Below are 12,823 nucleotides of genomic sequence, written 5' to 3'. Positions count from 1 at the left end.
ATTTAAAGGACTGGCAGACTCTCTACAATGATGACCTAGAAGCCTTTAACCTGGCTCATTCCCACCCCCACCCCCGAACTCTTCCACTATGGAAGTTAGAGAAAAGACACATACTGGCAACAGACCAAATATAGATTGTTCTGCTGTGTTTTGAATAGAAAGTACTGACATCTACTGGCCAAACCATGGAAAGTGTCATCAAGTCACAAAAAACCAACAAAAACCAGCACACTTTCATGAAGGTGATTTTTAATAAATGGATTAATGCATCATTTTACAGCAAGCCTCCCCCCCGCAAACCTAAATAATAGTTTTAAAACGTTCTGATCCAATTTCTTTGTAGCAATACAGTCTCTTTATATAGGTTCATATATAACAAAGCGTTTTGTTACAAGTATTCATAGAAAACTCTGTAGTGGCTTTTAACAATGTCAGCTTTCATAGTGGCATCCACAGATGATTAAAAAAGCAGTAAGTTTCACTTGCAGTCACACTGTTCTGTAATACACAACTTAAATAGCATAGCAAGGTACTGGGCAGCTTATACAAAAGTAGCAAAACTGATCAGTGATAAATTCAATATTTCAGCAGTAAGTGTGCTACAATAATAAAATGACTAGCAATCAAGACAGTTCTGAAAAGACTAGCATTCTTGGGCTCCTACCCTCTAGGAATCTTGCTGTGGACATGAATTCTGTGTAGCTCAGCATTTTTCTAATTTTTCAATTAGAAGAGGTACATGGTTTCATATGTCAGCTTCTAAAAATATCAACATCCCTTATCGTCTAGTGTTTGGCCACTGTTCCAGTTGGGGGAGAACCCTAAATCCACAGCCATCAGAGAAATTGCATTTCAACCTTACAAGCATGCCAATACAACACATTTCCTTTGGTTTGAATATACAAACAAGAAATGTAGTTCAGTACTGTGTAAGCAACATGAACTAAAATACTTGAGGAAAGTAGAATGGTTTCGTTATTTTTTGTCAATTTCTTTTGCAATTTAATTGAACTTTTCATGGGTGACACATAAGTGCTGAATATTTGGTTGCACACCACCTCCAAAGATACAGTGCATACCACAGTATTGGTTGGAGTTAAATAAATGTTAAATAGTAACAGTTATCAAAAGATCGAAGATTATCAAATCTGATTCAAGTCAAATTCTGATTAAATTCAAGTGCTTTAAAATAGTATGGAAGATACTTCTGCACTAAAGAACAATAATAGGGACTGAAAGGAACATTTAGGCATGTCTTGACCTCTGATTGGATCTGGTATACATTTGTATTCTTAGGTTTAAGTCTAGGGGAGCCACGTAAGTCTGATGTGATCAAGTATTGTGTCCCCTGCATTTTATTTTATCCTTTAGCCTATCTAATTAGGTTTCTTCTTTATGGCACCCAAGCCCACCTAGTCTCATGGCCATCTAGCTGAGGTTTATGAAAGTTCATAATATGTTGATTTTTATAGGACCAGAGGACGCTTTGTGGTTTTGCTCCAGTTAAGTAATTGATAAAGGAGAGTTCTAGATGGATCTTCAAAATGGTGCTGCAGTAAAAGCTCTACTGAAATACAAGGGGTACAGCAGAGCACAGAAGGCTGATACATAATTTCTGTTTTTAAACATTTTATACAGGTATGCTCCTTTACTACTCATCTTGGCTCCACCTGTTGTAAGAAACCAAAATTTTTACAGTGCCATCTACTATACCTGAAAAGGGAAGAAAGAAATATAGGCAGGCTGTTTAAAATGGCACTTTAAAACCATTTTCACTTTCATTAAATGATCCTCTTTAAAACTGAGCAACACAAAGGGGTTAAAGTTGGCCATTTTGTATGAATTTGTGTGCACAAAATTCCTGTACACAACACCACATAGTTTTATATACACAACTTAAAACAGAGCACGTGGTAAGCATGTTCTTCTACGTGTGAACAATGGGAAATGACGGCTGCTTACCCCAAGTGTCCTATCATTCTCTGACTTAGAGCACTGAATTCACAGAGCAGCAATTGTGCAAAGGTTGCTCATATTTTTGCATGGCAGCCAGGTATTTTCCTAAAGCACTCCTGTTTCTATGATATCACATGTTACTAGCATTCACATTACAAGATATTGTTGTTGATCAAATGTTATTTCCCCAGTTAGCAAGGCCATTGGAATTCTGAGTGTTCTCTGGAACGTGGTTGAGCAAATGGTAGGGACAGTGCTGGCGGAGCACCAAATGGTCCCCTCTTCCTCCCCCCCATCTTAAAATCACACCCCCATTTCTTTTCTCCTTTCAAATCTCTCTCCTTTCCTTCATTTTTTAAACTAACTCATCCCCTTCCTATATACCTGCTTAAGGAACAAATGTGAAATTCAGTATTTCCATTGGGGTGCTTTCTGTGTACATGTATAAGAACCCTAAGCAAGTTCACTTCCAAGTGAGTAAGCAAAGAATCGTTACAGATGCCCCCAAATCTGCTGCCTGAAGCAGCCTGCTTCAACCTGTTTCATGGTAGAGCCTGGTCCGGGCTATTGGATAATGCCCGTGATATTGTGCTTGGGCCAGATCTGTGCTCTAATACTTAAAAACCAAACTACATATTACACAGAGCTCTGTGCGACTTTCCCCTAATGTTCTCTGTGCTAACAAAGAGCAGCTAATAGAAGCTGCAATTTGAAGTAGAGGCTGGTTGGTGGGGACAGGGTGCTTAACCATTCCTTGTGGACCATTTTTCTTTTCAAAATCACCCAACTCTTCTTCCAGCAGAAGAAAGAAAAACAGGGGCCTCTATCTTTTTCTCTGAAAGGGGAGAACAAGCTAAGTTAGTGATCAGGTTCAGAGTGGATTATTAAACATGTAGGCTGTGATTCAAATTAATTTGAAGCTTAAATTAGATGCATCAAGTAGCTAATGAAAAAAGTATAACTGACTAAACCACTAATTACAGGTTTAATATTTCATACTGAAATCAGTGTATTGTGTCTCAAACATGGCAAGACAGACCTGAGACTGTGATGGAAAAATCATGCATTAAAAGGCATATATCATATGATCAAAAGCAAAACACAGATATGATGCTTCATTAGATTCTTGGAATAAACTTTCATAAACTTTAAGCATATTACAATTTTTTATTACTCCAGGGATAAGAATATGGAAAAATCCAAGAAAGGGAGTGACCTCTAGGCAAAAGGACTACTAAACCACAAGTCGATAATTGCTTTCACAGACATGAAAAAGTAATTTTTTCAATGTTTTGTTTTCTAGAGCATTCAGGATTAAAAATACTTTCGGGAAACACTGTTGGTACTGTATAACAGAACAGAGATGTGCAACTTTTGCAGTTGTTCACTTGAGTAAAAAAATGTGAATTGTTGCCACTGAAACAGAACAACTTTCTAAATGCAAAGAATATGACAAAGACAGTATGGACTACTACATTTGTTAAACCTAACACAAAATGAGTCCTTTATATTGACTTCTCTATGAATTACCATGTCTTCATGATCTTTTAAATCTCTTGCTTACTTACAAAGCTTAAGCACAACTACAAGAGTGCATTTGTTTAACTTGTGCACCATTTCCCTTTCCCTGAATTAACAGTACGTGTAAATAATTTGAGGGGAGGGGAATTACTGAGTAAAAGATGACCCTGCCAACTAGAAAAATAAATCCTCTGACTTGCTTCACGATGGAACTTTTGACACCATGCTGGTATCCATTTGAAGAAATGTGTCTGCATAACATGGCAAAATAAGGTACCTTCTGATGAATTATTTTCTCCGAAATATTGGTGCATTTTCCTTCTCTCTAAAAATGACTCTCTACTTATAGACCAACAAACATGGTGTATTTTGTGTGAAGTGTGCAGGAATCATCTAGGGACCAAATATTATAGTACTATTTTCAGGGCATGGAAAGGTATGCATTAAGTCACCTACTCGAGCATTCAAGCTTAGTACATCCAGTTATGCAGATATAAGATGATCAGTGACACCACACTCAAACTACACAGCAACTGCCAGCCAATCTTGCTGTACAAAATGATAACTTTTGGAGGGGAAGCCATGCAAAAGGACCTAGAGAAAAAAGACCTCATCCAAGAGCTCAGGCAGCAAGTCGTCTCCACAGCTCATCATGCCCTCATGGAAATATTTCTCTCCATTCTTAATGTGGAGAATGCCCACCTATTTGAGCTGATATTTCAGTGTCTCCAGATATTTCTGTTTAGGGCTTGCCTTAAGGACTTTATGGCTCTAATGCTGTGAAGTTGCTCGCTCCCCATGGAATAGACTCAAAAATTGATCGTTTGTACTGATTGCCTGTTTTTAAAATAAAAAGTTTACCATTGTCAGAAGGGCAATGTTTTGATGTGAAAACAGAAAGCCACAAATATCCAGCTCAACCTTAGTCTAAACAGGGATGCTCAACTTCGGCCCAACTGCAGATGTTGGCATACTCCCATAATCCCTGGCTATTGGCCACTGTGGCTGGGGATTATGGGTAGTTGTAGTCCAAAAACAGCTGGGGGGGTGGGTTGAGCAGGCCTGGTCTAAAACCAAACAAAACATGTAGGGCCATAACCCCAATAAATGGACAAGTTTCAAAAAATCAGACCAGAGATCCTCAAAGAACTGGCACATTAGACATACTATAACCTTGGTATTGGGGAAGGCAAGAAATCACCATATTTATTAATTATATTATATTCTCCCACTTTTCTTTCACCATGGAAATCAAAGCAGCATACATGGGATTCCCAGGTGGGGACCCATCCAGACACTGACCAGACCTAGACCTGCTTAGATTTAGCAAGGTGGCTGTATCATGTGCTCTCATGTTGTTACATTCTAGCTATATCCAGGATGTGACACTGCAGCAAGTAAATATGAATGGGAAAGTGAAAGATTTGAAAAGGGATGAAGAGTGGGCCATGAAGAACAAACAAACCCTGAAGGTGATTAGAGAGCTTTCAACAGATTTAATATCTAATGCAAACACAGAGTGGCCTGGGGATGGGGCCATAACTCAGTGGTAGAGTATCTGCTTTGCACACAGAAGGGCCCAGGTTCACTACCTGGCAGCATCCCCAGGTAGGGAGGGCTGAGTGAGACGGAAACCTTAGAGAGCTGCCGTCAGTCAGTGTGGACAATACTGAGCCAGATGGGCCAATGGTTTGACTGGGTATGAGGCAGCTTTCAGTGTTCCTAAACACATGTCTTATTGGATGCAAAGTCTTGAACATTCATCCACATGATAGATTCTAGATGTGATCCTAATTTACTTATAGTGTTGAGTTTAATCTTATTTATATGTGCTGAAACGACTTTGATGGTCTAAATGTTCCTGGTATTTGATGCAATCCTTTGTAACTGGATGTACATTATGAACACCAAGTGTAGTGTTCAGGACTTAAGTAAGAGTGAAGAAATATTGGTAAAAACAGAATTAAGGAAATAAATAATTTTCAAGGAATCTACAGGACAGTATTAAGTCATCTGTCAGAAACTAATACAGGGTCAACGTGCTGTAGTGATATTGATAAGCGGACAGAATTACTGTTCTGTTAAGTCCTGGGTCATAATAAAACAGAACTCAACCAGTTATTCAAAAGCATATCATACTAGGTGCTATTTAGCCAATAAATACATCAGTTTTGTTAAGGTTCATAATCCTAAACAACAACAGAGACAGAGGGCTTCATGCTGGGACAAGGGCCAGTAAGCAAATATTTACTGGTTCCTGTCTAGGGAGATGTCCCTATTGACATTCAAAATGGTATTTTCATGTGGCCAGATGTTTTGATAGTCATGCACAAATGTAGTGTTACATGTATTCTGAACATTTCCCCTAGACAAACCTTGATATGTTATCATGACCAGAATGAATAGTGTTCTAAAAGGGCAATGGATGCAAAAGGGGGAAAATCTGCAATGAATCCTTTTCATAACACTCCAAATCAGCCAGTTTCAGTGCACATAGGCAATCTGATGCAACACTGATCTAGACCGTCAGTATTCAGCTCTAGGCAGTGACAGAAGCATAGAAACTCATCACATGATTATCATGCAAGTGAGTCCATGTTGTATCTAATCTACTTTAAAAGAAAACTGTCTTAGCAACCTACCTACAGTAAAGTTTTAAAAGATAAACTATCAAGATGAGGCCAAAATGTACATAAATCCAAACCATATTTAATTGTTAAATTGCATAAAAGATAAAATGAAAATGGTAGACATTTGGGGCCAATTTACATGCACAATAATTGCAATTCCCACATGTATCTTGGCTGTGAGAAATAGAGACCACAGATCAGCTATCTCGGGCAGAGCTTTCTTAGCTTGTTAACCTGCCAAGGGAGGCAAGTTTATAAAATATCCAGCTTATCATGCAGATAACTACTTCCACTGGTTGCACAAACTGACCCTTTGATTCCTTCCATTTTGTTCAACACTTCCTTGCTTTGAGTTTTCCAAACCTACATCATCCTCTATGAAGAAAATTCAAAACTTGCTAATCTGGAAGGATGAAATAAAATACATTGTTCTATTCCTTTTTTTATTTTTTTTTAAAAGCCCTTTCAAGGCAAGGAAAATCATGCATTAACTGTGACCTTAGGATACACATATTGATAGATTCAAGCAGCTGCTTCAAGCCCATTATGTTGTGCAAAGTTCACAGTCGGAATCCATTGGCTGCAAGATTGTTAAGATTAAAAAAACCTTTACCTTGGAAAGAGAGAACGTGTAGTAGGGTTGGAAACACAAAGCACACTGTGAACTACAGACTATTGCACATTTCAACATAACACGAGTGAAGAACAGGGAGTTCAAAAGATAATACACTGTCACACAGCAACATACAAACTAGCTTGTGCACAAAACTCAAAACATGAATAGCAGACACCACTGTAGCCAAACCTGCCTTATTAATTGGCTTATGTGTTTAGTGACCTTTAGAAACCGGTCCAAACTGATTATCAGCAATACATTTTTTTGTTTTTGTTTTTTAAAAAAAATATTTTGAGACCACAACATTTGATACACATATATATATAATTATGTGGTCAAAACAGACAGATGTAACTTCGCAATACTAAATAAAAGTGCAAAAATGGTTAAAAAAATAAGAACAAAATTAAAAATATGGAAGCATAAGCTAAAAATTGTCTGCATAGCTGAAATCTATTTAAAGCAAGTCCTTGGTAAGGGATGCTGACAGGAGAGAGCAGTTTCTTTTTTTAAAAAAGGTCTTCTGCATGTTTGTTGAACAGAATGCAAAAATGTCATTTTTTGTCAGCTTTCAAACAAGTCACAGACAGTTCACTCCTGCATCCTTAGACACCATAGTTGTGGCAGTACCTCCTTCTACAAGATAAATCGCTGTGCTGGACTTAGAACTGACCACCCTATCACTACTAGCGTTGTTGTTGACCTCACAGTCCAGTGGTTCTGTGGAGATTACCCACGTTGAAGGACGCCAGCGCTTAAGGGAATAGGGTGTTTTCACACGTTTCTTGATCTTTTCTCCTGAGCCGGGTTTGCTATCCAGGGATGACTCGCTCACTAAAAAGGAAGAGCACACAAAGTGTCACACAACAGAAAAGAGCAAAAGAGAAGCAGCAGAGAAAGAAAAGGTAAAATCCTTTTCAAAACGTTGTAGATGTCAAGATAGGTAGACTTCAACACTGAGTTACTCTGGGTAACCAGTATAGGCAGGGTTAGATATTAATCACATCTTGTTATTTTTCTTGATTTAGAAGATTTTACATTGTAACTGCTTTAAATGAAAACAAACACAATTTCAATCTAATATTCATATTTAAATATTAAAACATGCTCTATTATAAATGTGTCATCAGAAAAGAACACCCAAGTATACTTGAATATTTAAAAATGTGTATTAGATTTGTGCAAAAAATATATGTTTTTGTTTTTATCAGTTTTAATTAAGGAGTAGGGGCCTCCTTCTCATTACAATAAGGATCCACTCAGGAAGCATCTTTCATCCGTCACATTGGCTCAATTCAAGCATAATATCAAATTGTGGTTTGCACTGACCATAGTTTAGAACCCAAGCTATGGCTTGAGCAGCATCTCAACACACATGCCAATCATGGTTTAATGCTGCTTTGTCTGCTTTAGAGTTCTATCTGCTCAGCACACCAGTCTCTACATAGGATGATAGTGGGAATCAAGTAAACATGTCTCTATCTATTATCCTTAGTTTCTACAATGTCTGTTCTCCCATTATGAAGCATCTTGGGCTCAATATTGAAGAGCAGCTCTCAGAATGAGGCAGAATTAACTGAAAACTTTCTAAAATCTGAAATAATTAACAGTAACATTTTCTCAACAGAATATAGTATAGTACAGTATGATTGTGAAAAAGTCATCTGTGAAAAAGTGGAAGAAAACATCTAGTCAAACCCTGAAAGCCCTCCTTATTTCACTAAACAAGAAAACAACACTGGCTCAGGGAGACTTCCCATGCTACATTTTCAAAAGATGGATCCTACTATTGTAAGCCCCACAGAAGCACACGCCACTGAGAGCAAAGGAGAGCTGCTCTCAATTCTTGGGCAACACTATGGCTTTCTCAGGAAGAAAACATCTATCTATCTATATATAATTCACCTAGGTGTGCCTTAGAATGTGCATCCCAGCGCCCAACTGATTGGCTGGGCAGCAGACGTGCCTGATTGGCTGAGGTGCACCCAGGAGGATTGGTCACCATGGCGGCAGCGGGCCCAGCCGCAGAGGCAAGGCCCAGGAGGGGAGATAGAAAGGGGGGGGGGCAGAAGTGGATGGGCCCAGAAGCAGAGACTGGGGCAGAAGGCTGGGAAGAAGAGGTAACCGCCGGCCCCAAAGGGCGCACAGATGCTCTGTGCAGGGTCGGCTAGTCTATATATATATTTCTCCTGGGTTTGCCAGGGAAAATGCATCTCGGCAGCCCAGCTGATTGGCTGGGCTATGGAGGCACCTGATTGGCTGGCACACCCAGGAGGAGGAGAATTGGCCGGCTATGAGCCAGGGCTGCTGGCGGGCCTGGCCTGGAGACGGGTGGTGGCTGCGGGCCCGGCCGCGGCAAAGCGGTGGCGGGCCCAGCCGAGAGCCGAGGCGATGAGGCGGCAGGCCCCGATACCGGGGCAGAAGGTGGGGGTGGGGGGAAAAGTGGCCAGCCTGTGGAGGCAGTGGGCATGGCAGGCCGCGGAGGTGGCACTTGGCATGGTGGGCCCGCCGGCAGGACAGGCCGTGGAGGCAGCTCTCAGCCAGGCGGCGACGGGACTGGCCACCAAGGCCAGGAGGAGCCCGTGGGAGACTGGGGTGGGAGGGAACCGGGCGGCGGGACTTTCCTGTTTGCCGCCTGGGGGGAGGAGGAGCGGCGGTGGCCTGGTAAGTAGAACTTTTTAAAATGTAGGGGGAGGGGGGAGGGCAAGAGGGAGTGGGGCGGGGGGAGGGGAGGGCAAGAGGGAGTGGGGCAGGGGGGAGGACAGGAGAGAGGAGCGGGGGAGGGGAGGGGGGCATTACAGACTGGGGCAGGAGGATGAGAGGGAGGGGAGGGTGAGAGAGAGGGGTGGGATGGGGAGGGAGGGCAAGAGAGAGTGGGGTGGGAGAGAGGGGAAGAGAGGCAAGAGTGTGAGGCAGAAGAGAGGGAGGGAGAGTTGGGCAGGAGGGAGAAGGGGACAGCCAGCCCCAAAGAGCGCACAGATGCTCTCCGTGGGTTGGCTAGTATATATATATAATTCTCCTGGGTGTGCCTTGGAATGTATGTCCCTGCGCCCACCTGACAGGCTGGGCTGCGGATGCACCTGATTGGCTGTGGCGCACCCAGGAGGATTAGTTGCTGCGGTGGCGGCCCGACCATGGAGGCCAGAGGTGGCGGGCCTGGCTGGGCAGCAAAGGCAAGGCCCAGGAGGGGGGAAAGAAAGGGGGGGGCAGAAGTGGCGGTGGGGAGGAGAGGCGGCTGGGCCTGGAAGCAGAGACTGGGGCAGAAGGGGCGGGGGAGAGGTAACCACCGGCCTCAAAGAGCGCACAGATGCTTTGTGCGGGGTTGGCTAGTGTTTAATAATTCTTCTGAAATCATGCTAGTGGGTAGGCATGTTGAAGAGGTATGGTTCACTGAAAAGAATGGAGGAAATTTAATTGGGACAATAGGAATGGGAGTTAAATCTGCCTGGATTTTGAGGACATGAGAAAATGTAGCTGTTTGAAATTTAAGTCAACATGATCAGTTCTCAGAATAATTTTGTCAACAGTTACAGATAAACCCCACCAGAACTTACACTGCATACTACAGCCTTCCAAAACATTTGTGGCTGAAAGATCCAATGAGTTAGGCCTCTGTGCTCTTCTAGTGTGGGTCTGTCCAGAATTTGGTGCCGTGCCCTGGTTGCTGCGGACAGTAACACTTTGCCCTGGACATGGGTTACTGTTGTTGTTGTTGGCATTTGTTCGGCCATTATCCAGTGACCGTTCTCTCCTATCCACCAGGCGATCCAGAATGCCCTCATCGTGGCTCACTTGCTGCTCCCTTCGCAATAAGGGCTCATGCTCATCAGGGCTTGAGTTGATATTCAGACGACTGTCCTCTCCACTGAACTGGTTCTGCAGCATTTCCTGGGCCCTGTGTGCCCCTGAGCTGGATGCTTGGCCAGATGGCACTGTACCATTGACGTACTGGGTTGGTACAGCATGAGAGTTTATAGTATGGCTCCTCCCTGCCACTTCATTCGTGGTAACAGTTACCACATGAGGTTCTGCAGCATTGATAGTGTTCATCTTGGCAACTCCAGTTTCTACTTGCTTCAAGTTTGATTTGTGCTTCCCTCCAAATTTCAGCCGAGGCTCCTTTGTCGAGTTTTTGGTGCTTAAGGGTAGGCTAGTAGGCCTCTTTGGGAGGTTCTGCTGCTTGGGAAGAGGATAGACCTGAGCAGGCTGAACATCTGGAATTAGGCATGCTTGGCCATTTCCAGCTTGGATGAAGTCCTGTTGCCCTGTTGCTTCTACTGCCAATTTTATCAGGGGGTACAGCAAGCTGGAGCTAGTGCTGCTGAGTGGATCTGGCCCACTGAACTGCTTAAGGGAATGCTCCATCAGATTCTCATCAGAGCTTTCTTTTAAGTTCTTATCCACTTCCTTTGGATCCAGCTTGTTGGTCTCCAAGTCCTCCTCTGTTAGCTGCAGACAAACAGGAGTTGGCCCAAGCGACTGCATGCCGTTTGCAGCACCGAGGTTTGTTTCACCTGAGTAAGGCATCTCGGATATGGTGGTCATGCCAGTGCTTGGGGTGAGGCCTGTAGTATTGGTGGTGGTAGTGTTGGTTGACAAGCTTGTGACACTAGTCTCAGGGCTAGGAATACGAGCTTGTGCTTGCTGCCGCTCATAATTAATGGAGTTTCTGTTCTTCTCCCCGAGTGTCAATGGTGTTGACATCGAAAGCTCAGAGGAAATATTCTTCACTATGCTGTCAGTGTGGTGAATTGAGTCCTCAATGTAAGATGAGGAAGAGTAATCTTGATATGGTCTGATCTTTGGCACACGTCTATGGTGTGACAGATTTCTTCAAAAAACAAAGATGACAGTAGCATTAAGAGTTAATAGGTAATACAATATTTTATTTGTTTAAGCGTCAGATTCTTAAATACAAAATGGGTACTTTCTCTGGCAAGCATAACTATCAAGTTATGCTATAAGAATGGTAGTGGCACAATGTCACAGGCTTCAAGGTAAGGCCCTGGATTTTTTCCTTTTATGTAAGAACAGCCCCTGCTAGTTCAGATCCAAGGCCCATCTAGTTCAGCATCCTGTTTCACACAGTGGCCCACCAGATGCCCCTGGGAAGCAAACAAGCAGGAGGTGAGGGCATGCCCTCTCCCCTGCAACTGGTATTTAGAGGCATCCTGCCTCTGAGGCTGCAGGTGGCCTATAGCCACCAGACTAGTACCCACTGATACTGTATATAACTTCTTCAGGAGTTATATACTCCTCACCCTTCAATTAAGCACATACCAGGCTATCTCACTCACACAATTTTGATTTCTACCTCCTTTCATTGTGTAGGGATATTACTGGCTAAAGCTGATGCCAGTTTGGACCTTTGTCTGGAAATGCCCCCAATGGAGATGTGATAGTTGCACATATTATGCAATCAATCTGTGGGTGTCAATCTACCCTTAGAACTTGTCCTTCCATCAAAATGAAAGTGAAGTATCTTGTCTTCTGGATCACCTGCCCTTTGGAGACAGAAATCTGCCACGTTTGTCACAGTTTGTCACTTATTTCTCATTCTCTGGGATCAAGGCCAGTTATAAAAGCAGGTATTTGAGTTGCTACCTTTTCATATTTGAAGAATATTTTTGTACAGTCCTATACTATACAACAGAACAATTTAAACAAAGTTATATATTGTTTCTAAATTCACACAATACCAGGTCTCGGGCACTAAGAGCCTTTACAAATTATCACAATTGCATTTTAATCTTCGGGTGTTATTCTTGCAAGTCTCTTTTCAGTCACCATAATTTTTTTTAATAATAAAAAATTATCTTTCAGTGCAGAGAGACAAACAATCTTCCATAGGGGCCTGTGACACTTTGCACAGCCACACTGCACACAGCAATCACAATATAATGGAGATGCCAGCTGGGAGAAGAATTGCAAGTCTTGGAGCACCAGGAAAATGTGATATCCCTGCAACCAAAGCACAACCTTGCGAGAAGACATGTGGACTGAAAGTAACAAATGTGCATGTGAAATATACTTATAAAATGCATATCTCATCCCCACTGCAAACATTAGGAATGAGTCTTATGAATCCTAGAATTGAGGA

The 12,823-nt window shown here is 42.3% G+C and overlaps 1 protein-coding gene across 1 annotated transcript in view; it reads right to left on the bottom strand.

Moving 5' to 3' along the window:
• Positions 1 to 232: 232 nt before the first annotated feature.
• BMPR2 (bone morphogenetic protein receptor type 2) overlaps positions 233 to 12,823 on the bottom strand; it is a 156,998-nt gene continuing 144,407 nt past the window's right edge. The window contains exons 12-13 of the mRNA XM_053280647.1: positions 10,278 to 11,554; positions 233 to 7,557 (exon numbers count right to left, since the gene is read on the bottom strand). Of these exons, the coding sequence (XP_053136622.1) occupies positions 7,304 to 7,557; positions 10,278 to 11,554 (1,531 nt within the window). The 3' untranslated portion in view covers positions 233 to 7,303. The remainder of the gene's footprint in view (positions 7,558 to 10,277; positions 11,555 to 12,823) is intronic.

This window comes from Hemicordylus capensis, chromosome 1, assembly GCF_027244095.1.
Source record: "Hemicordylus capensis ecotype Gifberg chromosome 1, rHemCap1.1.pri, whole genome shotgun sequence".
Taxonomy (NCBI): Eukaryota; Metazoa; Chordata; class Lepidosauria; order Squamata; family Cordylidae; genus Hemicordylus; species Hemicordylus capensis.
Note: the sequence above shows the minus strand (reverse complement) of the source record. Positions and strands in the feature narration are given on the sequence as shown.